Source organism: Schistocerca serialis, chromosome 4 (assembly GCF_023864345.2).
Source record: "Schistocerca serialis cubense isolate TAMUIC-IGC-003099 chromosome 4, iqSchSeri2.2, whole genome shotgun sequence".
Lineage (NCBI taxonomy): Eukaryota > Metazoa > Arthropoda > Insecta > Orthoptera > Acrididae > Schistocerca > Schistocerca serialis.
Window position 1 is genome coordinate 235,727,700 of NC_064641.1, and position 26,685 is coordinate 235,754,384.

Here is a 26,685-nt window from a genome sequence, read left to right on the forward strand (position 1 = left end):
GTTCTGTTTACAGCATCATGATGGTCGCATCCGTGTTTGGCCACATCGCGATGAACGCACATTGGAAGCGTGTATTCGTCATCGCCATACTGGCGTATTACCCGGCGTGATGGTATGGGGTGCCACTGGTTACATGTCTCGGTCACCTCTTGTTCGCACTGACGGCACTTTGAGCAGTGGACGTTACATTTCAGATGTGTTACGACCCGTGGCTCTACCCTTCATTCGATCCCTGCGAAACCCTACATTTCAGCAAGATAATTCACGACCGCATGTTGCAGGTCCTGTACGGGCCATTCTGGATACAGAAAATGTTCGACTGCTGCCCTGGCCAGCACATTCTCCAGGTCTCTCCCCAACTGAAAACGTCTGGACAATAGTGGCCGAGCAACTGGCTCGTCACAATACGCCAGTCACTACTGTTGATGAACTGTGGTATCGTGTTGAAGCTGATGGGCAGCTGTACCTGTATGCGCCATCCACGCTCTGTTTGACTCAATGCCCAGGCGTACCAAGGCCGTTATTACGGCCAGAGGTGGTTGTTCTGGGTACTGATTTCTCAGGATCTATGCTCTCAAATTGCGTGAAAATGTAATCACATGTCAGTTCTAGTATAATATATTTGTCCAATGAATACCCGTTTATCATATGCATTTCTTCTTGGTATAGCAGTTTTATTGGCGAGTATTGTAGTTGTAAAATGTGCGGCTATCAATTTCCGTTCGTGTGTACGCACAACGAAAATGATGCAGTATTCTGGTTTGAGATTCATCAGTGCAGAAGATATTCCACTTTCGATGTTACTGAAATCACAATCCTTTCGCGCTCCCATCAGTTGGATCGGACACCACCTGGGGTCTGGCTAGCAGAAGGGCACCTCTGAGCATCCGACACACAGTGTCGGTAAACTGCGAAACCAGAGGCAGCTGTAGGCTGTTTGCCAAAAGTCTGCGCTGCCACCACATCAAAAAAGGAAACACGAGTGAGATACCATGGGCCTAATACATTGCTTCTTATTTTCTTTTTACCATGCATCTAGTCGAAGCAGGGAACACACTTCTCATACATAGATGGTGGGACCTTCCCGTGGTATTGTCTGTCTACAAGGCAAGATAATAGCTGAACAGGAGGGAATAATTATGGCCTCTAAGTAGCGTAATGACAAATGAGCATATGGGGGAGGGGGATGAGTGTTTATATGTAATATGTAAACTAAGAATAAATATCAAAAATCAATTAAAAATTACGAATTTCACTGCACGTCAAAGATGCAGTATTTAAAGAATTGGGACATATATCATCGATAAGACAAACTACAACGCAACGAGGCTAAAGTTACCTTATATTACGTTCTTTAACGTCCTGCGGTGGGTTACCTCTATGGCAAAAGTCCATCGGCCGCTGTGGCCGAGCGGTTCTAGGCGCTTCAGTCCGGAATCGCGCTGCTGCTACGGTCGCAGGTTCGAATCCTGCCTCGGGAATGGATGTGTGTGATGTTCTTAGGTTAGTTAGATTTAAGTATTTCTAAGTGTGGGGGACTGATGACCTCAGATGTTAAGTCCCATAGTGCTTAGAGCCATTTGAACCATTTGAACACTTTTAAGCACCAATTCGAGAACTTCATGTAAGTCCTTAATGTTAGTGGAGATATCCCAGTACATATCCCTGTCTTGTGATTTTTGTTAGTAGCGTACGCTCTTTCGAAAGGAATCATTCGTTCAATGGAATAAAAAAGATAATAATCTACACATAGATACAGATCTTTAACTGTACAAGAGGTGTTATACAGAAACGTGTCTGATGCACTGCAGGTTCAATTTTCAATAGACTTACAAACATAAATTAAACATTTTAGTGAGAAAATTCAAATTTTATGGTATGAGTTGTGAAGTTTACTTCCCTGGCAGACTGCCTCTATTCTGTCCAGCATTTTCTCTCAGTATAATAGTATTTGCATGTATAAACTGTGATAAAATCTCTCTACTTTCCTGTTGTTCTTTATCAGCGTGATACGACGTGCCAGACAGTAGTGCCGCTCATAATCCTCACTAAAATCCTGTGAAAACTAATGTGTTGACATGTATGCGTCTGGTTTAGATTACACAAAACTCTACTTTTATTCGGTGAAGTATATGCGTGACTCATTTTAAGACCACATAGCTTTAGCCCAGATGATCCCCTGGAGCCAGTATAAATAAACTGATTAATTTAAAAGACTTTATCTGCACATCAGTCATTTAACATCCAGGGTCGCATACACGATTTCTGCAGACTACTCCATTCGTTACGACCTTCAGTTACACGTATGCTGCTCCTGAATATTTTCATAATCTGACCTACTCATCTTCGATTAGGTCGTCTTTTAGGCTTTTGTTATCTGTTGGAACAAAGTAAAGACGTTCCTTTGCATTTACCATTCACTCGCCTAGCTATATATCCCGTTCACCATCATTTCATTTTCATTATAGTCACAATTACGTCTTCCACTCCAGTCTTTTCGCTGATCCATTTATTCTGAAAATTCTATTTAGTTTACCCAAAGCACTACAGGCTAGTTTTTGGTCTTCTGTTCTTTATTTTGCTGTTGATCCAGAGAGAAGAGCAGTCACAGTATACTGGTACGTGTGTGTGTGTGTGTGTGTGTGTAATATTAGAGCTTTTGACGTTAATACAATACATATTTACACTTAACGACTAAAAAGTTGGTCTTCGGAAATCAGAACCAGATGTAAAGCCCTATGCAGCGCTAACACGAATCAAATACAAGATGCCCATTTTTCTAACTATAATGGGAACACGCGAAACATAGTGTCAGTATTCTACACATAATCCAAAAAGATACAAATACTTTTCACCAAATCTGAATGCTTATATTTTCTACAGTTACAGCACATTGTAACAGGAAACGTTCCATCGTTGATCTTTGTGCGTACAACATGGTCGCAGTGCATTTCTGTGAGGAGCTGACATGCACCAAAGTTGCCGATTGCATCCGGCGACTGTTCTCAAATCTCCGATACCACTGAACGTCACTTCTTGTGTCGGGACCAGATCTTCATTTGGAACTCTACACGAAAAATCTGATCGTCATCACCAGGACAGCACTTCACGCGAGTCACGATATCGCATTCATTACAGATGAAAGAGTAACTACAAAAAATGAAATAAAATATTGCCGCACACGTTAGCATACTCGCCCCAGGACTCAGAGAGGCACGCCAGCCCCGGATCGAATCCACCAGGCGTATTAACAAGGAGGGCCCGAGTGCCGGCCAGCCCGAATGCCGTTTTTAGGTAGTGCCCTATACCCGACCGGGCTGCATCAATTACACGATTCGCAAATATTTCGAATACGTTCTCACACTTTCACACGGGATAAAATTGGACGCAGATTCATATGGTACACAAATACTGTCCTGAGGAGGAAAAGCTGGAGTCAGAAATGGCGTCCGGCCACCCTCTACCACTAACGTTGCCAGATACAATAATTAACACACGTAAATACGGGATAAGGCCGAGAAAAAGAAACGACACCCGGACTGGGAATTCTTCCCACCCGCTAAGCTTTACAGCTACGTTTGGTTGACTGGGCCTAATAGAAGGCATACGGTGTGCTTGGAGACTTTGTCACTTACCTTTCAAATCGTCATTAGCATCTAACGTAGTGCCTGCGAACGAGACGCAAATACACATCTTCACCCACAACTACGGGCTCCCGTGCCCCTTCGTTCCGATCACCCTTCCCCAGATCCCCCATCCCCCGTGTCTTACAAAACAGCATGTGTGGCTTTTTACATTTTGTGTCACAGTTAGTTCTGTTTGACTATGTACTTGGGCTGTAAAACAGGTCAATGAGCTCAGCAGAAATCGTATACAATGCACATTTAACTTGCTTGAGTTGGACAAACTTCTTCAGGATTTGGGTCAAAAATTTGTGCAAATGTTATTTCAGTTTACTAGAACATTCCTTTGATTTCCACATCTCCAGGTATGAATTCCCTTCGACACTGCTGCTAAAGACGGATGACGGTGTTTTAATTTCCCACTGGCCAAGGATATATTGCGTAAGAAATATATTATTTCACCTTAAAGGCTTGCGTCCTTGAACACGTTTAAGGCGAGTGTAGGACGGTACTAATGTAATGGAAGGAGGTGCCACAAAAAAACGATAGAAACAGTCAACGCCCAGCCTTCGTGTTCCGGGACGATTTTTCTATTTACTCCTGTAGCTCCCAGGGATCTTTGTCCCGGTTAACCGCTTCTTCTTAAGGTTTCATCATTCATTTTGGCCTGCTTTGTTAAGTAGTAGTATTGTCGGACTATTTATGTAGTGAGTACACGTTTTATTAAAAAAGGAAATTAATTCTCTGTATGAGACAGCAATCATTGTGACTATTTCGTTAATAAATCCGTCTAGATGGCTTCTAAAATTTTCTTTATTTGCTACTCCGTTTCGGCTACTGCCTTCATGAGATATCAAATAGCTTAGAACTTGCGGAACAAGGTTCATTGTCAGTCTTGGACCTCGTTCTGCAAATTTTAAGTTTTTTTGGTACCTGATGATGGCAGTAGCCGAAACGGGGTAGTAAGTAAAGAAAATTTTAACAGCAATCCATACGATTTTATTCGCGAATAAAGGTTTGTCGCAGCACTAAACTTCCATAGGTAACTCATCTACAACCGTCGACCGTAGATGGCAGCTAATGATGGTGTGTGAATGTGCTGTTGGTAGCCCGCGGTGGAGACGGGGGGCACACCTAAATTTTCTTAGGTAAGCAGAAGTGGAGTTGTACCGTTTCTGATTTTGAAAAACGTTAGCTGGTGAAGGTGAGCAGGCATCCTCTGACGAGGAAAGTGGGTTAATAGCTGCGTTTGCGTCCAATTGGAGAGACTGCGAAGTATTCGCAGGAAAATCAGATTGTCCCATGAGACAGCTAAATATTGATTAAATTGGCACACGCCATCAGTTGCTTCTGAAGCGTTGGTAGGGACGTCTTCCTCTGTCAACCCCTACATCACCAATAGCAGTTTCATCCTGGGCACTGCCGCGGGTTGAAGAGGGGAGGGCTGTAACATCCGACCAATCCAGCGATCTGGAAACAGACTAAGAGAGTAGCGGCGTGAATACCTGTGGAGGAGTTAGTGCTGCTTGCGTCGGCCGCGAACCCAGATGTCGTGGCAAACACGTCGCGTGGGGATGACCAGTAATTTGCTACAGGACATACAGTGTTCCTTTAATAGCTGCAGTATTATGTACTAAAAGCCCGCTGGCTTTGTTTCCTGCTTGCATCAGGAAGACTTATGTCAAGTTTTGCGACGTGGAGGTCTGTACTCTTGGGAATCATCATGCGGTGCAGTTTTCTTGTGTGCTTTTACAGGGTTCGTCCTTAAACTGAATATCAAAGAGCCTTTAGAGTCCCTATGAATGTATAAGACAGAATGACTGAGCTGAACATCGTGAAACAACTAGCCAGAGCTAACGGATATCGCCAAAATAATTAATACGACAGAAACAGCGCGCGAATGCAAGGAAGAACACCGCAAATAATATTACGAGAGTCACAATACCATACTTCGGTGATATTTCGCAAAAGGTGGCTAACATTTTCAAACCTTTTAAAGTTGATACCGCTTTTCAGACCAATAATACGCTGTGGTTTAAACTAAGAAATAATTTACAGCAGGACAGCGATAAATATGAGACAGCTGGGGCCATAAAATTCAGTGTAACACGTGCAAGACAAGCTATGTAGGCCAAACTGGTAGGTCCTTTAAAGTACGTTACAAAGAACATAGCGATGCTTTCCTGCTTAATAATTTCGAAAAGTCAGCTGTAGCCACGCATATTTGGGAAACGGGGCACCCCATGTTGGGAATAGATCAGGATCTCGTTATTTTACATAGACAGGACAAAGGCAAAAAGCTGGATCTATTAGAACAGCTGGAAATTACGATACACAGCGTGGATAATCAGGACACACTGAATGAACAGCTAACCGGTGATACAAATAACTTTTTCAAACATTTCACTGGCTTCTTTTGGTAACTACATTTTTAGCAGTTGGCAGGATACCATCATTTCATGAGGTCCTTGGAACATGTATACGTTATCTGTTTGTATAGACATCTCTGTGACTTCCTTGTTTACTTGCGCGTGAGCTCACTCGCGTTTCAGTGTCGTGTTTGGCTACGTGGTGTGTGGTATCAACGAAGGCGCACGGGCATTTTACGACGATAGAGGAGAGCCATGTGGTTAAAGTTGAACACCATAGGCGACACCATTTTAGAGTTTATTATATTTTGACGACTACGTGGAGATGCACCTTGGAAGACACGGCCATTTTAGAGTTTATTATATTTTGACGACTACGTGGAGATGCACCTTGGAAGACACGGCTGCAACAAGGGAAGTAGCCACGATGTTTTAACTTTATTATCAATTTTATTGTGCCTGGTGCTTGTTCCATTTTAGCGAGTTTTAACAGGTTCTTTTACTTTTTATTATTCAGATGATGGTAGCTTGACTTCCGAAACGCGTCAGTCTTACTGTTTTACACTATAAACAAGTGGTTGAGCCGATATATTTTCAACATCAAAGTGTTAATCACTTAGACTAAGAATAACAACTGTTCGTTAGTTTTATCAGCAGCACTACATTTCTTCCAGTAATTTTCGGGTTTACAGCCAGAACCCATCAACATTCTGCCACGATATTTCGGTCCAGAGACTTCCGGCCATCCTCAGGCGAGCAGACGAAGTACTGAAGAGACCTGATGCAGTCATGGAATTTATAGCGAATTCCGCGCATGCGAACCGTACTGGCGATTTACGGCGCATGCAGTTGGAGGTGGCATGCGCGAGGCAGCCAAGTTGTGTGTGCTGCCCTCAGTGGTGAAGTAAGAACAAACTAATCCCTGAGTATCGACTGAGCATGTCGAGTCCGTTGTGACCGCATAATTTTAATAATAGGATCCCAATTTTTATCAAACTGAAAGCCATTATCACGATTCATTAAATTATCAGCAAGACGTATTTCCATGGATTCTTTAATTAAAGAGTCCCGGAAGCTGAAAACCGGTGCTAAAATTTTGGTATTATTGTATTCCATTGAATGTCCCATGGAAATGCAATTTTCGGCCACTGCTGATTTTAAAGGTAGCCGCAGACGGGTGTATCATTCGTGTTCTACACAGCGTTCCTGGACCGCTAGTGTAGTCTGACCTACAAATGCAGAGCCACACTCACAGGGAATCTTATAAACACCCGCCTTCCTCAATTGCAAATCATCTTTAACGGATCCGATTAAGGCCCTACTCATTTCTGGTGGACGGAAGATGACATTGATACTATTCTTCCGAATCAATCTGCCTATTTTAAAGACACGTCCCGGCATATGGAAGGAACGCAGTTGATTTATAGTCATCATCAGTCTCCTCAGAAAGTTGCTTCTTGTTGTTATAATTGTGCACGGCCTTCCGTATTTGACGCGAAGTATAGCCATTCTCTTTAACAAGCCTCTCCAGATGCACTCGAACGGTTCTATGCGCTTCAGTCCGGAACCGCGCTGCTCCTACGGTCGCAGGTTCGAATCCTGCCTCGGGCATGGTTGTGTGTGATGTCCTTAGGTTAGTTAGGCCTAAGTAGTTCTAAATCTAGGCCATAGATGACCTCAGATATTAAGTCCCAGAGTGCTTAGAGTCATTTGAACCATTTTCCAGATGCACTAATTCTTAGTGAAGGCTGTCCGCATCCGAAATTACATGCGCCCAATGTATTAAAGTTCTGAAAACACCGCGGGCTTGTGAGGGGTGATGGGAGCTGGATGTGTGGGTTTTACGTACACCGAATGTCCCAAAGACCCATCATTCTTACGGCGTACTAACACGTTTAGAAAGGGTAAAGTCCCATCTTTCTCAATCTCCATAGTAAACTTGATGTTCTCATGTAAAGAGTTTAAATGACAGTTCTTGTCTGCCTTGAGGCCATACAACGAAAGTATCATCTACGTACCGCCAGAAAACCGTAGGCTTTAAGACGGCAGGCTCAAGAGCTTTCTCCTCAAAGTCTTCCATGGAAAGATTGGCCACCACAGCGGACAAGGGATTCCCCATGGCGACACCGTCAGTTTGTTCAAAAAATTCGTTATTAAATAAAAAATAAGTTGAGGAGAGAGTATGTTCAAACAAAGCCGTCAAATCATCACTGATCAAGATGTAGCGAGTCAAATAAAGGCACCTTGGTAAAACGTGAGACCACATCGAAGCTAACTAGTAAATCCCAGCTGCTCGGCTTAACAGTCTTCAAACGATTGATAAAATCCTTGGAATTACGTATATGGTGGCAGCACTTACCCACATACGGTGAGTAAGGAGGCCAGATGTTCTTCAGTCGAATAATTAGAAGCACCAATATTACTATCAATCACGATAAAGGATGACAGCCAAAAACAGATGCAGGATAAAAATTTATTAAAATTCTTGACCAAGGTTTCGGTACATATAAATATACCTTCATCAGAAGTAAAAACTCTAAAATTACATCATGCAATGGAGATTAATAAAACAATTGTGCCAAAGGCGTCGTCAATAATTAAGACATATTCTCCATTTATACAACATGACTACGGGCACAGGATCAAAGCGAACAGTTTAGCACCATTACTTCGCCTATGAACTATCGAAACAAGAGTGTGAAAGCACTAGGGCATTTTTTTTTATTTAGCCCTAGTGCTTTCATGCTTTCATTCCAAGCATGTGTGTACTTTTTGATCACCCGGTACACTGAACGAAATTTTTGACGTCGAATAAAATGAAGCTAATATCTGTGTGTCAATATAAAATTCATTTGTTACGCGTCGAGGCGACTGGCGGAGACTTGTGCCGGCCGCGGTGGCCGTGCGGTTCTAGGCGCTACAGTCTGGAACCGAGCGATCGCTACGGTCGCAGGTTCGAATCCTGCCTCGGGCATGGATGTGTGTGATGTCCTTAGGTTAGTTAGGTTTAATTAGTTCTAAGTTCTAGGCGACTGATGACCTCAGATGTTAAGTCGCATAGTGCTCAGAGCCATTTGAGCCATTTTGAGACTTGTGGCACGTTTGCGTTTGGTTGCAGGCAACGTGGAGGTGTTCCACTTCGGGCGGTGGGGCAGTGTCTGCGACGACGAGTGGGACGAGCGCGACGCGGCCGTCGTCTGCCGGCAGCTGGGCATGGCGGGCGCGGCGCGCGCCACGCACAACTCGCACTTCGGACAGGCCAGGCGTGAGTAACAGCACGCGGCGCCACGTGCCGCGCGGCTCTCCAAATGTTAAAAATGTCCGGACGAGAAGTGTGGTTCCATGTCTCACGATAAAAGCTACTTTCCGAGCACATTTGATGAACCTAGAAGCCCACAGAGGTAAGTGCAATTTTTGGGTCATGGGTTTGACTGCATTCCTGAATGAGTCTGTATGAGTGTCCTCTGTTGAGGTATCAAGGGACATAAGCTGAGAGTCGAGCAGGTGCTGAGATCTAGTGGCAGATATAAGAACTAGATCCGAGCAGGTTTCCGGTATCACGTTTTTGGTGGGAATGTCCAGATTTATGCTGGAAACCCGACCCCCGATTAAATGTTTTCAGGATTCACTCTAATTCTAATCACACCAAAATAGCCAGTTTTCACACAACACAGTCTGTTTATTGAACTGGTGTTTAAACTAAGTAAGTCGTATTTTGTAAATGTAACTGAAATTAAAAATTCATCCTTAAGTCGAAGACAGCTAAGTTGACAAAACTGAATTCAACGGCTGTTACGGCAAACTTCTCGCATTCAGTAGCGAGGCAGAAGTCACTTGTTACTGTGCGTTTTACACTTAGCGAAACATTATTTGCAAATGGACTAATCGTCGGATAGAGAAAGTAATGAAACGCCAGTGCCGAAAACGCATCAAAAGTTGAGACTGAAAATCAAATTTGATAATGAATGGTGTAAAGTTTGCAGGTAACCTAACAATGGTAAAGATTACTGTAATGTCCAATGTACTATCCGCCTCTTATATTTCGGTACATCTCACTCAGGCGTTAAAACATCTGTTAAAAATGGCGACTTTGTTAGGATTAGAATGACAGATTCATAAAAAAATTCCTGATTTCTTTTATAAAAAAAACCTGGCCACCCTGATTTCAAATGTACACTCGGATGCAAATAAAGCACCACGAAGAAATTATCCGAATGGGACCTCATTGGATGATCTATTCAAGAGAATAACTCTGCCTCTTATGCAAGCAGTATTGGCATTGATTGATGGAGTTGTTGGATATCTTCCTGGGGGATATCGTTCCGGATTCTGACCAATTGGAGCGTTTCATCGTCAGAATCCCGAGCTGGATGAAGGGCACTGCCCATAATACTCCAAACGTTCTCACTTGGGGAGAAATCGGAAACCTTGCTCACCGAGGCAGGGTTTGGCAAACACGAAGACAAGCGTCAAAAACTGTCGCCGTGTTAGGACGGGCATTATCTTGACGAAATGCAAGCCCAGGATAGCTTGCCATGAATGGGAACAAAACGGGGCGTAGATTGTCATCGACATACTGCTATGCTGTAAGAGTGTCGCAGATGACAACCAGAGGCGTCCAGCTATGAACAGAAATGGCACCCAGATCATCATTCCTGATTATCAGGGTGTATGGCGGGCGACATTCAGGTCGTTATCCCTCCTCTGTCCGGGACTTCTCCAGAGACGTCTTCACTGGTCCTCGGGCCTCATGTCGAAGTGGAACTCATCACTAAAGACGATTCTTCTCCAGTCAATCAGATTCTAGACCGAAAACGTATCTGGAGACGTTCTGGACATAGGTGGGATACCAACCTAAATGTCGCCTGCCATACTCCCTCATAATCTGGAATGATGATCTGGGTACCATCTCTTTTCATAGCAGGACCAATTTGGTTGTCATCTGCGGTACACTTAAGGCAAATAAAAAATATTCGCAGCCCTCTGCCAATGCATCAGCCCGTCTTTTCCCGCTCCTTTTTTGCTCTTTTTTTCCCCACCTTCCTGCCCCACAACCTCGTGACGGTGCGCCTGTTGGCATTCTAGTCCTTACACACTCCACCACACAGCGTTCGTCTCTCTGCCCACCCGCACACTACTTTCCCTTTCCCTTCCCCGTCCCCTCCCAGACTGGTGCTTGCATCCCACGTAATAGTTGCACTCCGGCCCGAGATGTTCGACTTGGCGGTCGTGTGTGCCTGACGTGTGCTTGCTTGTGTGTATAAACGACGTGTGTGTGTGTGTGTGTGTGTGTGTGTGTGTGTGTGTGTGTGTGTGTGTGTGTGTGTGTGTGTGTGTGTCTTTTACTGATGAAGGCTGTGGCCGAAAGCTTCATGTAAGTGTCTTTTAATTGTGCCTGTCTGGAACTTAATGTGTTTTCTTTGCGGTAAGTAGCAATCTGTATTTTCCTATATTATTAAATAGTATCTCTCAAGCAAAATTATTCGAAATGCTACTTTTGTCTGTAGTAATTTCATTAATAAATCATTCTTTATAGCAAAATTTGTTCAAATGTATACTCCGTTTGGGGTTCATAGTTAAAATTCCAAATATTTGGACATTATCTTCCTAAGTTTACTAGACGTGACCTCGGCTCTTGTGCTCCCTTCCTCTCCGACTGTTACGGAATTCCCAGACCTGTAAACCGCCAACTGACATTTGTTAAGGACATTGCTACCGCAAAAATCACTATTTTTTAATAATTTTCTGTGATATATACTATTCTGTACAATAAAACTGAAAAAAAAACGAAGTACATGGGCAGGATTTGAACCCCTACCGACAATGTGGTAGTTGTGCATCTTAGCCACTGACTGCCCTACGTTCGCTTAGTCAAATCATTCCCTGTGTTACAGGTATAGAATATATGTATAAAACTTCAACACCGATTTTCTCGGCAACTAGGGGCCGTCGCAGGAAAAGCTACTAGCCAAGTACTCGATACGGATCCCTCTACAAAACACCTAAGACTCATCAAAATGAGTGATAACAGGTCTCATAGACCCCTTTCAGACAGTGCTGTTTGATTCGGTAGTGATAAATATGGACACTGATATGGACTCTGAAGTTGAAAACGTGTTGGGAGGTAAGATTCTCAAGTATAATTTAGGGAGAACATCGCAGACAAATTGGTTCAGGCAACGAGGATTAAGAGCATGAATCACCTTTATTAAGTTGCCAAATGATACATATAGCTTACTGAAGTTCCTGCGAGCATAACCTCCTGGTGTGAGGCACATTGATGCCTTTTGTGACAACCATGATGAACAATACAGTGGATGAAACAGTTACTCATCCATACAACAACTGAACCCTAAAAATGGTACACGAAGAACATAACGGAAGGTACACACAGCGCCTTTCAGGAAAGGGTAACTAACGAAACTATTTTATAAGCAGCCAATGAAAGATTTTCAGAAAGTAGATTTTTTACCATACTCACTGGGGAAATAAGCTCTACTTCCAAAGTAGCCCGTTCGAAGCCCAGCTGAGAATAAAACACGTACAAAGTTGTATGAATGCATGGTCTCGCGGTGATACGAATTTATAAAATCTTCTCGGGCTTCCAGCCGCGTCGGGTGGTTAGAATCTCTCCAGCTTTCGACTGAGCTTTCCTCGGCCATTGTCAATTGGTGATTGACTGCCGTGACGCCGTGGGCTAGCCGTTACATAGCAGCGCTTATGACTGTGACGCCGCTGGTGCTCTCTTCCTCGCGTCCGCGGCGCCCGCTTCAGCCTCGCGATGGCCGCGTTCCAGGCTGTGGTGAGCTGCAAACCGGCGTCCTTACGACGAAAGTGGATCGTTATGTGCATCACATCGAGGATATCGACGATTTTAAAAACGTAAGTAAACATCTGCGTCTTAGGAAAGGTGAAGTTGTAGGATTTTTTAAGCTCATGTTGATATCGTATTTATTATATGGCGGCTAGTATTTCGACCAGTTGGACGGAGTGGCGATGGGGAGTCCTTTAGCTCAAGCCACAGCCAACCTTTTTATAGAGAAATTTGAAGACATCGCTTTGGACACGGATCCAGATAAGCCAAGTTGCTTTCATTGTTACGTCGACGACACTTTTATCATCTGGCCCTACGAACGTGAAAAACTGGGGGAATCCTTACAACACCTGATCGGCATTCACGATAGCATCACATTTACGATTGGAAGTAGGGATAGGTGGTCCACTGCCCTACCTTGAAGTCCTCGTTCTCCAGAAAACCAATGGACACTTCAGCCACAGTGTGTACAGGAAATCTAAACACACGGATCGGTATCTGCACGCTCTTAGACACCTCCATCAAGCACAAAAATGAGGCGTTCCATCGTGCTAAAGTCATCTGAGACGCTGAAAATCTGCCACTATAACTAATCCACTTCCGGACCATCTTCCACGGAAACGCTACAATTGCCGCCAGGTATCGCAAGCTATTTCTGGTGAGTCACGCAGGAGAAACACCAGCGAAGAAGAGAACAAGACACTTGAGCTTTTGCCTTTCTGTGCCACAAGACGGAAACGCCTAGAGCGTAAAAAAAAAAAAAAAAATACCTCTGTGTGATCGCTACTACGTCGGCTAAACAGTACGCCGGACGGAACACTAGAAATGCTTATGCCTACACTATCCTGAAAAATCACCTATGGCAGAACACGCTTTAGAAAATCGACACCGAATTCTATTCGATGGAACATCTATCATTATGAGGACGAAGAGCTTTTGTTGGTTGGTTGGTTGGTTGTTTGGGGAAGGAGACCAGACAGCGTGGTCATCGGTCTCATCGGATTAGGGAAGGATGGGGAAGGACGTCGGCCGTGCCCTTTCAGAGGAACCATCCCGGCATTTGCCTGGAGCGATTTAAGGAAATCACGGAGAACCCAAATCAGGATGTCCGGACGCGGGATTGAACCGTCGTCCTCCCGAATGCGAGTCCAGTGTCGAACCACTGCGCCACCTCGCTCGGTTGAGCTTTTGTGATAGCGTCGTAAAAGAAGCGGTAGAAATAAAAATATTTGAAAAGACCATCGTCAAGGACGGCGATTTGCAGCTCAGTACAGCCTGGGACTCGGCCATCGCGAAGATGAAGCGGGCGCGACGGACGCGGGACGAAAAAATTGCCACAGTTGGTGAGGAAGAGAGTACCAATGACGTCACAGCCATCAGCGCGGCTACATAAGGGCGGGGCTACGGCGACACGGCAGTCAATCTTCACTTCACAATGGCCAAGGAGAGCTCGGTCGAAAGCTGGTGGGATTTTAACAACTTGACGCAGCTGCGAGCCCATAAACTTGCTTCTTGCTGTGCTACATCCCATTAGTGTACCATCCAGTTTGCGTAAAACTGCTTCAAGAAGAAGAGAACCGAAACGTTAATCACAGACGACTGCAGTGCTAGCAAGCGGAACCAGATGGACAGTCGTGTATGGCTTTTGAGACTGATTCTGAGTTAGGTAGACGCTTCGCGGACAGAAAGTTTCATACTATTGCACTAATTTTTGTGAGAATGTAAAAGAATTGTGTACCTACTTACTTCATTTTTATTGCCCAGTTATCGCTTCAAATACAGAAATCAAAGTTGATAAGTGCAACGTCGTATTTTAATGGTATCCTGAACATCGGCAAAGTGAGTCGCTGGTATGAATAGACAATGAAACTGCATCACACATCAGATTAAATACAACAAAGAGACTGTCACTAACTGAACTTTGCGCTCTATCTTCTCAAAAAGCGCTAAAGAGCAATTACTTGCTTTGGACTTAGGCGCCTCGTTTGTAAGCGATGTATAGTATGAAGGAGCAAAAGTGAATCTGTGAAGGATGTTAGCGATTTTCGAAGATGTGCGGACTATTGTTAGGACTCAACCGCATTTATTTGCAACTTTTTCAGTCAAGAGATGGGTGATGTTCTGCAATAAGATATTTATGAATTTCCAATGTTTATAAAATGCTTATTCTGAGCCCTTTCTGTTGAACCTGAAAATCAGTTCTTGTGTTATCAGTTTTGTGGCCTGCTTCGAGTAGAAGATCCGCTGTTGCTGTTTTATTATATCGTTTTAGGCGGAATGCCACGGTAACATCTCTCTGACTAACATAAAAGAATATCATTCCCCACTGCTACTGTTGGTAATATTCTTGGTCGAATTCTCTGCAACCGTTTATTGCCATAAGTGAAGGGACTTTGCCAGAAACATTGTGGTGGTTGCAGACCTAGATGAAGTGTAATCGACATGATATACATTGCTAACGAATACATAGACATCCAGGGAAGAGGAGCTTTACCTTTAAATAGCCTTCATAACGCTCGTTGAAACATCTGATTGCGTTAAAAGAGAGTTGCTCTGGAGGATATTAGCTTTACCAAGATGCGTCTGATAATACATCCTACCAAGATGCGTCTGATAATACATCCAGATTATCCTCTGCTATGCAGTACTGTTTCGTCAAAAAACGGGCCTGAGTAAAACTGCAATACCAAAATGGGGGTGAAAATGGAGTCTAAATGCTACCATTTTGTTCAGATATCTGCTAGACTTATACCACTCTCTGCGGCATCAACAGCCCGACAATACACACGCTGACCACTAAACATCAATGTACGAGGGGCGTTGCAACACATTCTTTGCTGGAAGCAGGTTACTTTTATTCAGGATTCCAATACACCATATTATCCCCCTTTCTTTTGGCTCAAAACCGTGTTTTTCAACATTGCTTCCGTTCAGTGCTACGGCCTTACTAAACCTTACTGGGAGTGCCTGTATGCCCAGATAATATCAACCTACTGGTCGACGTAGGAGCCAACATGTTGCTGCATCTGTAACCTCCCCATCATCCACGTACTTCTTCCCGCAGAGTGCATCCTTCATTCGGCCAAGTAGATGGATGTCGGAAGGTGCGAGATCCGGGCTTTACGGTGGATGAGAAAAAACAGTCCAATGAAATCTTGTGAGCTCCTCTCGGGTGTGCAGACTCGTGTGTAGTCTTGATTTGTCATAGTGAAGGAGAAGTTCGTTTGCGTTTTTGTGGCGACAAACAGGCAGTAGCCGTTTTCTTCAATTTCCTAAGGGTAGCACAATACATTTCAGAATTGATCGGTGCATCGTGAGGGAGGACATCAAACAGAGTCCCAGAAGACCGTCTTCATGAATTTATCAGCTGAGGGTGTGGCTCTGAAATTTTTCTTTGGAGGAGAGGTGGAGTAGCGCCACGCCATGGATTCCCGTTTTGTTTCCGGTTCGAAGTGTTGAACCCATGTTTCATCGCCTGTGACGATGTTCGACAAAAATTACCAGCATCAGCCTCGTAACACGCAAGCAATTCCTCATATATGGTCCTTCGTTGTTCTTTATGGCGTTCGGTTAACAAGTGAGAAACCCAGCGGGCACGCAGATTTGAGTACCCCAACGGGTGGACGACTGTGTCAACATTACCAACGGGGACGTCCAGTTGAGCAGCGAGGTGTCTGATTGTGATCCGTCGATCACCTTGAATGAGAGTGACCACACGTTCCAACACTGTTGGAGTCACATTTGTGTCAGGCCGGCCAGCACACTGGAGCGGTGTACTGTAGGTCTATAGAAGAGCGTAGCGTTCCAAAAGAATGGAAAAGGTCACAGCTCATCCCCGTTTTCAAGAAGGGACGTTGAACAGATGTGCAGAACTATAGACCTATATCTCTAACGTCGATCAGTTGTAGAATATTGGAACACGTATTATATTCGAGTATAATGACTTTTCTGGAGACTACAAATCTAGCCTGTGGGAATCAGCATGGGTTTCGAAAAAGACGATAGTGTCGCGCTATTCGTCCACGAGACTCAGAGGGCAATAGACACGGGTTCCCAGGTAGATGCCATGTTTCTTGACTTGCGCAAGGCGTTTATACAGTTCGCCAAAGTCGTTTAATGAACAGAGTAAGAGCATATGGACTATCAGACCAATTGTGTGATTGGATTGAAGAATTCCTAGGTAACAGAAAGCAGCATGTCATTCTCGATGGAGAGAAGTCTTCCGAAGTAAGAGTGTTGTACGACCGTTGCTATTCACATATACCGGGTGATCAAAAAGTCAGCATAAATTTGAAAACTGAATAAATCACGTAATAATGTAGATAGAGAGGTGCAAACTGACACACATGCTTAGAACCAAAAAAATACAAACGTTCAAAAAATGTCCGACAGGTGGTGCTTCAAAGTAAGACAAAGCAAAGATGATGTTCTTTACAGGAAATGCTCAATATGTCCACCATCATTCCTCAACAATAGCTGTAGTCGAGGAATAATGTTGTGAACAGCACTGTAAAGCATGTCCGGAGTTATGGTGAGGCATTGGCGTCGGATATTGTCTCTCAGCATTCCTACAGATGTCGGTCGATCACGACACATTTGGGACTTCAGGTAACCCCAAAGCCAATAATCGCATGGACTGAGGTCTGGGGACCTGGGAGGCCAAGCATGACGAAAGTGGCGGCTGAGCACACGATCATCACCAAACGACGCGCGCAAGAGATCTTTCACGCGTCTAGCGATACTTTTTTTTTTGTTCTAATAAAACCCCATGTCATTCCAAGCATGTGTGTCAATTTTTACCTCTCTATCTACATTATTTCGTGGTTTACTAAGTTTTCAAATTTATACTGACTTTTTGATCACCCGGTATATAAATGACCTTGTGGATAACATCGGAAGTTCACTGAGGCTTTTTGCGGATGATGCTGTAGTATATCGAGAGGTTGTAGCAATGGAAAATTGTACTGATATGCAGGAGGATCTGCAACTAATTGACGCATGGTGCAGGGAATGGCAATTGAATCTCAATGCAGACAAGTGTAATGTGCTGCGAATACATAGAAAGAAAAATCCTTTATCATTTAGCTACAATACAGCAGGTCAGCAACTGGAAGCAGTTAATTCCATAAATTATCTGGGAGTAGGCATTAGGAGTGATTTAAAATGGAATGACCATATAAAATTAATCGTCGGTAAAGCAGATACCAGACTGAGATTCATTGGAAGAATCCTAAGAAAATGCAATCCGAAAACAAAGGAAGTAGGTTACAGTACACTTGTTCGCCCACTGCTTGAATCCTGCTCACCGGTGTGGGATCCGTACCAGATAGGGTTGATAGAAGAGATAGAGAAGATCCAACGGAGAGCAGCGCGCTTCGTTACAGGATCATTTAGTAATCGCGAAAGCGCTACGGAGATGATAGATAAACTCCAGTGGAAGACTCTGCAAGAGAGACGCTCAGTAGCTCGGTACGGGCTTTTGTTGAAGTTTCGAGAACATACCTTCACCGAGGAGTCAAGCAGTAGCTCCCTCCTACGTATATATCGCGAAGAGACCATGGCCGCGCGGAGGATTAGCCGAGCGGTCTGGGGCGCTGCAGTCTTGGACTGTACGGCTGGTCCCGGCGGAGGTTTGATCCTTCCTCGGGCATGGGTGTGTGTGTGTTTGTCCTTAGCATAATTTATGTTAACTAGTGTTTAAGCTTAGGGACTGATGACCTTAGCAGTGAAGTCCCATAGATTTCACACAGATTTTTGAAGAGACTATGAGGATAAAATCAGAGAGATTAGAGCCCACACAGAGGCATACCGACAATCTTTCTTTCCACGAACAATACGAGACTGGAATAGAAGGGAGGACCGATAGAGGTACTGAAAGTACCCTCCGCCACACACCGTCAGGTGGCTTGTGGAGTATGGATGTAGATGTAGATGTGGATCGGACAGGTTTGCGCGACATTGTTGCGATAATGACAGACGCCTCGCCTAACGACCCACCGTACTTTCGTTCACTGCTGGGTGTCTGTAGACAGTCTGCAAGAGCCTATCAATACCTGCGATGCCCTGATTCCCGCTGATACAAACTCAATGACGGCCCTCTGCTTGGAACACACCTCCGTTGCAGACGCCATTTTGAAGGCCAAGTGGAGAGCCGCTAGCTATGGGAACCTCGTCAAACCATAGGGGCTCAAGCGAGAACATTCCACGAAGTCCTACAACAATTTACACATTTTTTTTTTTCAAACTAAATTTGCTGAGAAAAAAAACAGCGTTGCGTTAGTTGTTGAAGCCCCTCATACAAAGATTGCCTGAAGGATTTTGCCTCCACATCCAATAATTTACAGTTGTACGTTACATGCAGAGGAGCGCTTCTGGATGGACAACCTGTACTGCACGGGGGAGGAGAGCCTGCTGTCGCAGTGCCGCTTCGACGGCTGGGGCAGCAGCGACTGCACCGTCGCGGAGTCGGCCGGCGTCGTCTGCCTCGGCGGCGCCGCCAGCACCACCAGCAGCAGCAGCGACGCGGCTGTCACGCCGCCGCCCGCAGACTCGCCGCGCCTCAAGATAAAGGTCAGTCTCCGGCGCACTGTCTGGGCCGGCGCTGGGGGCTACTGTTTGATGCAGGATGTTATCAGTGTGCACGTGGTAGCTCTGAGGTTCTGATCAACATCCGCTTACGAACTTAAATCGACGTACTGCTCACCTTGGAGCGCTGTAGATCTGACCCCTACTGCAAGTGGTGACTATGTGCCAATCGGTTGTACGGAAACAGTGTAGTAGCATGAGTCTATGTGGGGACGTGACATATTACACTACTGGCCATTACAATTGCTGCACCACGAAGATGACGTGCTACAGACGCGAAATTTAACCGACAGGAAGAAGATGCTGTGATATGCAAATGATTAGCTTTTCAGAGCATTCACACAACTTGGTGCCGGTGGTGACACCTACAACGTGCTGACATGAGGAAAGTTTCCAACCGATTTCTCATACACAAACAGCAGTTGACCGGCGTTGCCTGGTGAAACGTTGTTGTGATGCCTCGTGTAAGGAGCAGAAATGCGTACCATCACGTTTCCGACTTTGATAAAGGTCGGATTGTAGCCTATCGCGAAGGCGGTTTATCATATCGCGACATTCTTGCTTGTGTTGGTCGAGATCCAGTGACTGTTAGCAGAATATGGAATCGGTGGGTTCAGGAGGGTAATACGGAACGCCGTGCTGGAGCCCAACGGCCTCGTATCACTAGCAGTCGAGTTGACAGTCATCTTATCCGCATGGTGGTAACGGATCGTGAAGCCACGTCTCGATCCCTGAGTCAACAGATGGGGACGTTTGCAAGACAACAACCATCTGCACGAACAGTTCGATGACGTTTGCAGCTGCATGGACTATCAGCTCAGTGACCATGGCTGCGGTTACCCTTGACGCTGCATCACAGACAGGAGCGCGTGCGATGGTGTACTCAACGACGAACATGGGTGCACGAATGGCAATATGTCATGTTTTCGGATGAATCCAGGTTCTGTTTACAGCATCATGATGGTCGCATCTGTGTTTGGCGACACCGCGGCGAACGCACATTGGAAGCGTGTATTCGTCATCACCATACTGGCGTCTCAGCCGGCGTGATGGTATGGGGTGCCATTGGTTACACGTCTCGGTCACCTCTTGTTCGCATTGACGGTACTTTCAACAGTGGACGTTACATTTCAGATGTGTTACGACCCGTGGCTGCCCCCGTCATTCGATCCCTGCGAAACCCTACATTTCAGCAAGATAATTCACGACCGCATGTTGCAGGTCCTGTACGGGCCTTTCTGAATAAAGAAAATGTTCGACTGCTGCCCTGGCCAGCACATTCTCCAGATCTCTCACCAACTGAAAACGTCTGGTCAATGGTGGCCGAGCAACTGGCTTGTCATAATACGCCAGTCACTACTGTTGATGAACTGTGGTATCGTGTTGAAGCTGAACGAGCAGCTGTACTGTACAAGCCATCCAAGCTTTGTTTGACTCAATGGCCAGGCGTATCAAGGCCGTTATTACGGCCAGAGGTGATTGTTCTGGGTACTGATTTCTCAGGATCTACACACCCAAATTGCGTGAAAATGTACATGTCAGTTCTAGTATAATATATTTGTCCAATGAATACCCGTTTATCATCTGCATTTCTTCTCGGTGTAGCAATTTTACTGACCAGTAGTGTAGCAGGTAGGAGTTATCGTCAAGATACAAAGGAATTAAAGACATTAGCAAGCTAAAAATTCGTGCCAGACCGGAGACCGGGATTCAAACCCAGGTCTCCTGCTTACTAGGTAAATGCGCTGACCATTACACCATCCGGACACAGTGGTCATCACGACCACACGGACTATCCTATCACACCTCCCGTCAGATCCAAAGTTTCAACTTATACCAAACACCACTGATGTTGTGCCCCTGCTCATTAGCCTCATTAATTGCGACATCTCGCCGATTCTGTAAGACTTTGAGCTTGGTGTGCATTTGCACTGAAGGGATCATTTGCCGTCATCATCTGACTTATACAGTAAAATTATATGGATATGTTGTCTGTTCTTTCAGACATGTCTGAAAGAACAGACACCATTGATGACCAGCAACCGTCTAAAACGAAATTAGAATTATATTAATGCCTTCAGCTGCTAACGGGCGTTGATATACACTCCTGGAAATGGAAAAAAGAACACATTGACACCGGTGTGTCAGACCCACCATACTTGCTCCGGACACTGCGAGAGGGCTGTACAAGCAATGATCACACGCACGGCACAGCGGACACACCAGGAACCGCGGTGTTGGCCGTCGAATGGCGCTAGCTGCGCAGCATTTGTGCACCGCCGCCGTCAGTGTCAGCCAGTTTGCCGTGGCATACGGAGCTCCATCGCAGTCTTTAACACTGGTAGCATGCCGCGACAGCGTGGACGTGAACTGTATGTGCAGTTGACGGACTTTGAGCGAGGGCGTATAGTGGGCATGCGGGAGGCCGGGTGGACGTACCGCCGAATTGCTCAACACGTGGGGCGTGAGGTCTCCACAGTACATCGATGTTGTCGCCAGTGGTCGGCGGAAGGTGCACGTGCCCGTCAACCTGGGACCGGACCGCAGCGACGCACGGATGCACGGCAAGACCGTAGGATCCTACGCAGTGCCGTAGGGGACCGCACCGCCACTTCCCAGCGAATTAGGGACACTGTTGCTCCTGGGGTGTCGGCGAGGACCATTCGCAACCGTCTCCATGAAGCTGGGCTACGGTCCCGCACACCGTTAGGCCGTCTTCCGCTCACGCCCCAACATCGTGCAGCCCGCCTCCAGTGGTGTCGCGACAGGCGTGAATGGAGGGACGAATGGAGACGTGTCGTCTTCAGCGATGAGAGTCGCTTCTGCCTTGGTGCCAATGATGGTCGTATGCGTGTTTGGCGCCGTGCAGGTGAGCGCCACAATCAGGACTGCATACGACCGAGGCACACAGGGCCAACACCCGGCATCATGGTGTGGGGAGCGATCTCCTACACTGGCCGTACACCACTGGTGATCGTCGAGGGGACACTGAATAGTGCACGGTACATCCAAACCGTCATCGAACCCATCGTTCTACCATTCCTAGACCGGCAAGGGAACTTGCTGTTCCAACAGGACAATGCACGTCCGCATGTATCCCGTGCCACCCATCGTGCTCTAGAAGGTGTAAGTCAACTACCCTGGCCAGCAAGATCTCCGGATCTGTCCCCCATTGAGCATGTTTGGGACTGGATGAAGTGTCGTCTCACGCGGTCTGCACGTCCAGCACGAACGCTGGTCCAAATGAGGCGCCAGGTGGAAATGGCATGGCAAGCCGTTCCACAGGACTACATCCAGCATCTCTACGATCGTCTCCATGGGAGAATAGCAGCCTGCATTGCTGCGAAAGGTGGATATACACTGTACTAGTGCTGACATTGTGCATGCGCTGTTGCCTGTGTCTATGTGCCTGTGGTTCTGTCAGTGTGATCATGTGATGTATCTGACCCCAGGAATGTGTCAATAAAGTTTCCCCTTCCTGGGACAATGAATTCGCGGTGTTCTTATTTCAATTTCCAGGAGTGTATGTCAACGGGGACAGGTGAAAATGTGTACCCCGACCGAGACTCGAACCCTTGATCTCCTGCTTACATGGCAGACGCTCTGTGCATCTGAGCCACCGAAGGCGCAGAGGATAGTGCGAGTGCAGGGAGTATCTCGCGTACGCCTCCCGCGAGATCCACATTCTCACCTTATATGCACACATACCCGAACTCTTGCGGCACTTGGTAAGAATGTCTTCCACGAGTAATGAGTGTGTTGGGGTGGGACACTACGAATGAAGTGTGTGGACATAATATGCGCGAGATAGTCCCTGCAGTCGCCCTATCCTCTCTGCCCTCGGTGGCTCAGATGGATAGACCGTCTGGCACATAAGCAGGAGATCCCGGGTTCGAGTCCCGGTCGGGGCACACATTTTCACCTGTCCCCGTTGATATATATCACCGCCCGTTAGCAGCTGAAGGTATTAATATATAATTCTAATTTTGACTTACACAGGGTGACTGCAAGGACGGTTCAAATGGTTCAAATGGCTCAGCGCACTATAGAACTGCTGCGTTCATCAGTGCCCTAGAACTTAGAACTACTTAAACCTAACTAACCTAAGGACATCACGCGCATCCATGCCCGAGGCAGGATTCGAACCTACGACTGTAGCGCCTAGAACCGCTCGGCCATTCCAGCCGGCCTGGAAGGACGAATTTCCGACTGCAAGTGGGGAAAAAAGATCCTATGAACGTATGTCAACCGGCCGCTGTGGTCGAGCGGTTCTAGGCGCTTCAGTCCGGAACCGCGCTGCTGCTATGGTCGCAGGTTCGAATCCTGCCTCGGGCATGGATGTGTGTGATGTCCTTAGGTTAGATAGGTTTAAGTAGTTCTAAGTTCTAGAGGATTGATGACCTCAGATGTGAAGTCTCATAGTGCTTAGAGCCATTTTTGAACATATGTCAGGAAATGCCATTGCCACGGTAGATGGCGCTAACGAATGACAGTTCCTCTGACCACGTGCCGTGTGTTCCTTGTGTGTTGCAGGCTGTGTGACTGACGCAGCGTACTGTAACCACCGGAATGGTCCGGTAATCACGTCAGGGACAAGTCGAGATAGTGTTTGTGTACGGTCAATCAGGTGAAAAGGTCGGGAGACAGCACGGCTATACCAAAACAGGTACCTTCACAGACACAAAATACATCACACAACATTTCAAGCCCTTTTTGAGAATTTGTGTCCTTTCAGACGAACGTGTTTGGGGGGGGGGGGGGGGGGGGGGCACTTGCCTGGAGCTTGTACTAGGCTTCGTCTCAATATCCTGTAGAACCCGTTTATCCGAATCTGGTGTACGCACAGTCCGCAGCCTCCCTGTACAGCCAGACATTCGGAAAAAGTACGGCCATCTTCATCAAAAAACCAGTCCAGCTCATTGAGAGCCGTTCGAACAGCATCACTGCTGCTTTATTTGAGCTTCTCACATTCTAAAGCATGTAGACATCGATAGATTTTCTAGCAGTATAAATAACAACTTGAAACACGTAAGGCACGTGTACTTAGAAATAAGCTTCTTAACATATATCATAGAGCGAAAAAACAATAGGCACTAACAGTATATAGTGGACAGGTTAAAATCAAACGAAAACCGAATTAAGATGGAAGTAAAATACCCCAACAACAATTGGTAAGCAATATGTAAAACATAAATAATAAAATACTAACAACAGATGTGCCAGTGGCACGTTACAGAGTCATAAATAATGTTGTTAGTAGTGATGAAAAATTTTTCGCAGTAGGGTTCAGTGCAACAGTTGTATGTCCTAAATGCACTACCCTCAACTCATTAAATCACCGTTTCATTTGTGATGAATATAAAGAAAGGCCTACATGGAAGGAAGTTGCAGTGCACTTTACTTTCTTCAAACAGGGTGGCGGAAAAGAAATAACACAGAACAATTTACTCTTTCCGGAAGAAGTTTATTAACAACAACAAAATTTAATATTTTTTTTATGTTTGTAAATTACCTCAGTTATGTTATAAATAAAAACGGAGATGATAATGCATAAGAAAATAGAAAATATTTCAAAGATGTTCATTACAAAAAGTACAAGAAAAAAGACTAACAAAGAAACTTCGATAGTATGTTGAAAATTGTTCCAGAAACATGATGTAGACTAAAGGTATAATTACTACCCACATGACAAAATGAAGAAGCATTTTAAAGTAGGGGACTGTTGTTGGGGATGAAGTATGGAGAGGATTTCACGGTCCCCGTGGCCGTTACTGAAGCTGTGAAGTCCTTAACACAACCCCGAAATAGCATTACCTACAGGGATACAATGTTACGGACTGAAGAACAGCTACAACGACTGCATCAACAAAGTACTGTTTACAAACGCAATGACATTATGTGTGGGTAGGCGCAGTTAACGTCCTTCGTTTCCTGATCCGCCGCAAAAAGACGCAGACGCACCTTGCAGCCGCACCACAGCCACAGTCTCCTGATCGTCCCGGCTTATTTTCGTGTATTAAAGAACTCCGTCGGTGAAAAAAGTGGTTAAGTGCCAGAATTCAAACCCAAATGTCTCATATTCGATCTCCATTCAATCCCAGAAGTCTTATCTGTCATTTATCAGTCTTTTTTTTCTTTTTTTCGCCTCTGGCAATGTCTGTTGATGTGAAAAAGGCCGAGTTACACCGCGATTCGGTATCCACATTATATCACTATATCTGGCTGGTTAAATCAATACAAAAGGTGTGAAGAAGGCAACGACACGCTTTCTCCAACAGGACCATGACTAATAAAGCTTTGTTGTGTTCAAAACAACATTGGGATTGGTGACTGCTTTATTTACAGAGACGATGTACACGATTTTTCCGTCTAATCTTACCTTAAAGTGATGATGTTACGGTAGGAATGGAATTTGGTCGCTGAAATAAAGCAATACTAAAGCAGGGTCAGAAAACCAAGTCCAGCACTATCGAGAAACTAACTTCTCGAAGGAAGGACCCTTGTCCTAAGACACAATAATAATTCCTCGTACATGGAACTGCGATGTCACAGTGTCTTCGCGTGACCACGGGTCGTTTAAGACGGCCGTCCGCCCAGGTAAGGACCCCGGCAGTGGGCACGGTAGTCGCGCCATACCATCGTAGAATCCACCGGCACGTACAATACCGTTGTCAGTCAGCCGTTGAAACCCTGACGTCGTTCGAAACAATCTCATTCCGATCAATGTGCCCCCCCCCCCCCCCACGGCAACTTTACTAACAGAGATCTCAGTCAGTTTGAACGAAAAAAAGAAAAGAAAAAACATGGCAGCTGGGTCACAAAGTCCCTTTCGCCACAAAGCCCCTTCCGCCAACTAGACACTGCCATTAGACATACGTTTGTATTACAAGCGAATTATTTCTACAGATTGTCACCAATCAGACGTGTCTGTTGGGAGAGTCAGACAAGAACGTGGGATGACTGACCGCAGTGTTTATACCGTTTTATTAGTTCTGCAGCGCTGATTAATATTAAATTGTAGAGATGGACGGGGAACCGGGACCGCGGAAAATGGGGGGCGGGGAGGGGGGGTGGTAGACGATTCTATAACTCATTCCCCACTGCCCGTCACATCGGTATCGGTTGTTCTAAAGCAGGGATAATAAAACTCCGAACGGTGCTGCTCTAAAGCAGCAGTCAGAGGTTCTTCCCCCCTCCCCCACCCCCCGCCTACCCTCCCCCGGCTCACCACACTACTCACCTATTCATCGCCGCCACTGGCGTCTGAAGTTGAAATGCAGTCAAAATCTATCTT

At 45.6% G+C, this 26,685-nt stretch overlaps 1 protein-coding gene across 1 annotated transcript in view; it reads left to right on the top strand.

Annotated features, from left to right (window-relative positions):
* The window catches only part of LOC126473537 (lysyl oxidase homolog 3), a 123,365-nt gene that overhangs the window by 36,519 nt on the left and 60,161 nt on the right, over nt 1-26,685 (top strand). The window contains exons 2-3 of the mRNA XM_050100651.1: nt 9,111-9,257; nt 19,168-19,376. Of these exons, the coding sequence (XP_049956608.1) occupies nt 9,111-9,257; nt 19,168-19,376 (356 nt within the window). The remainder of the gene's footprint in view (nt 1-9,110; nt 9,258-19,167; nt 19,377-26,685) is intronic.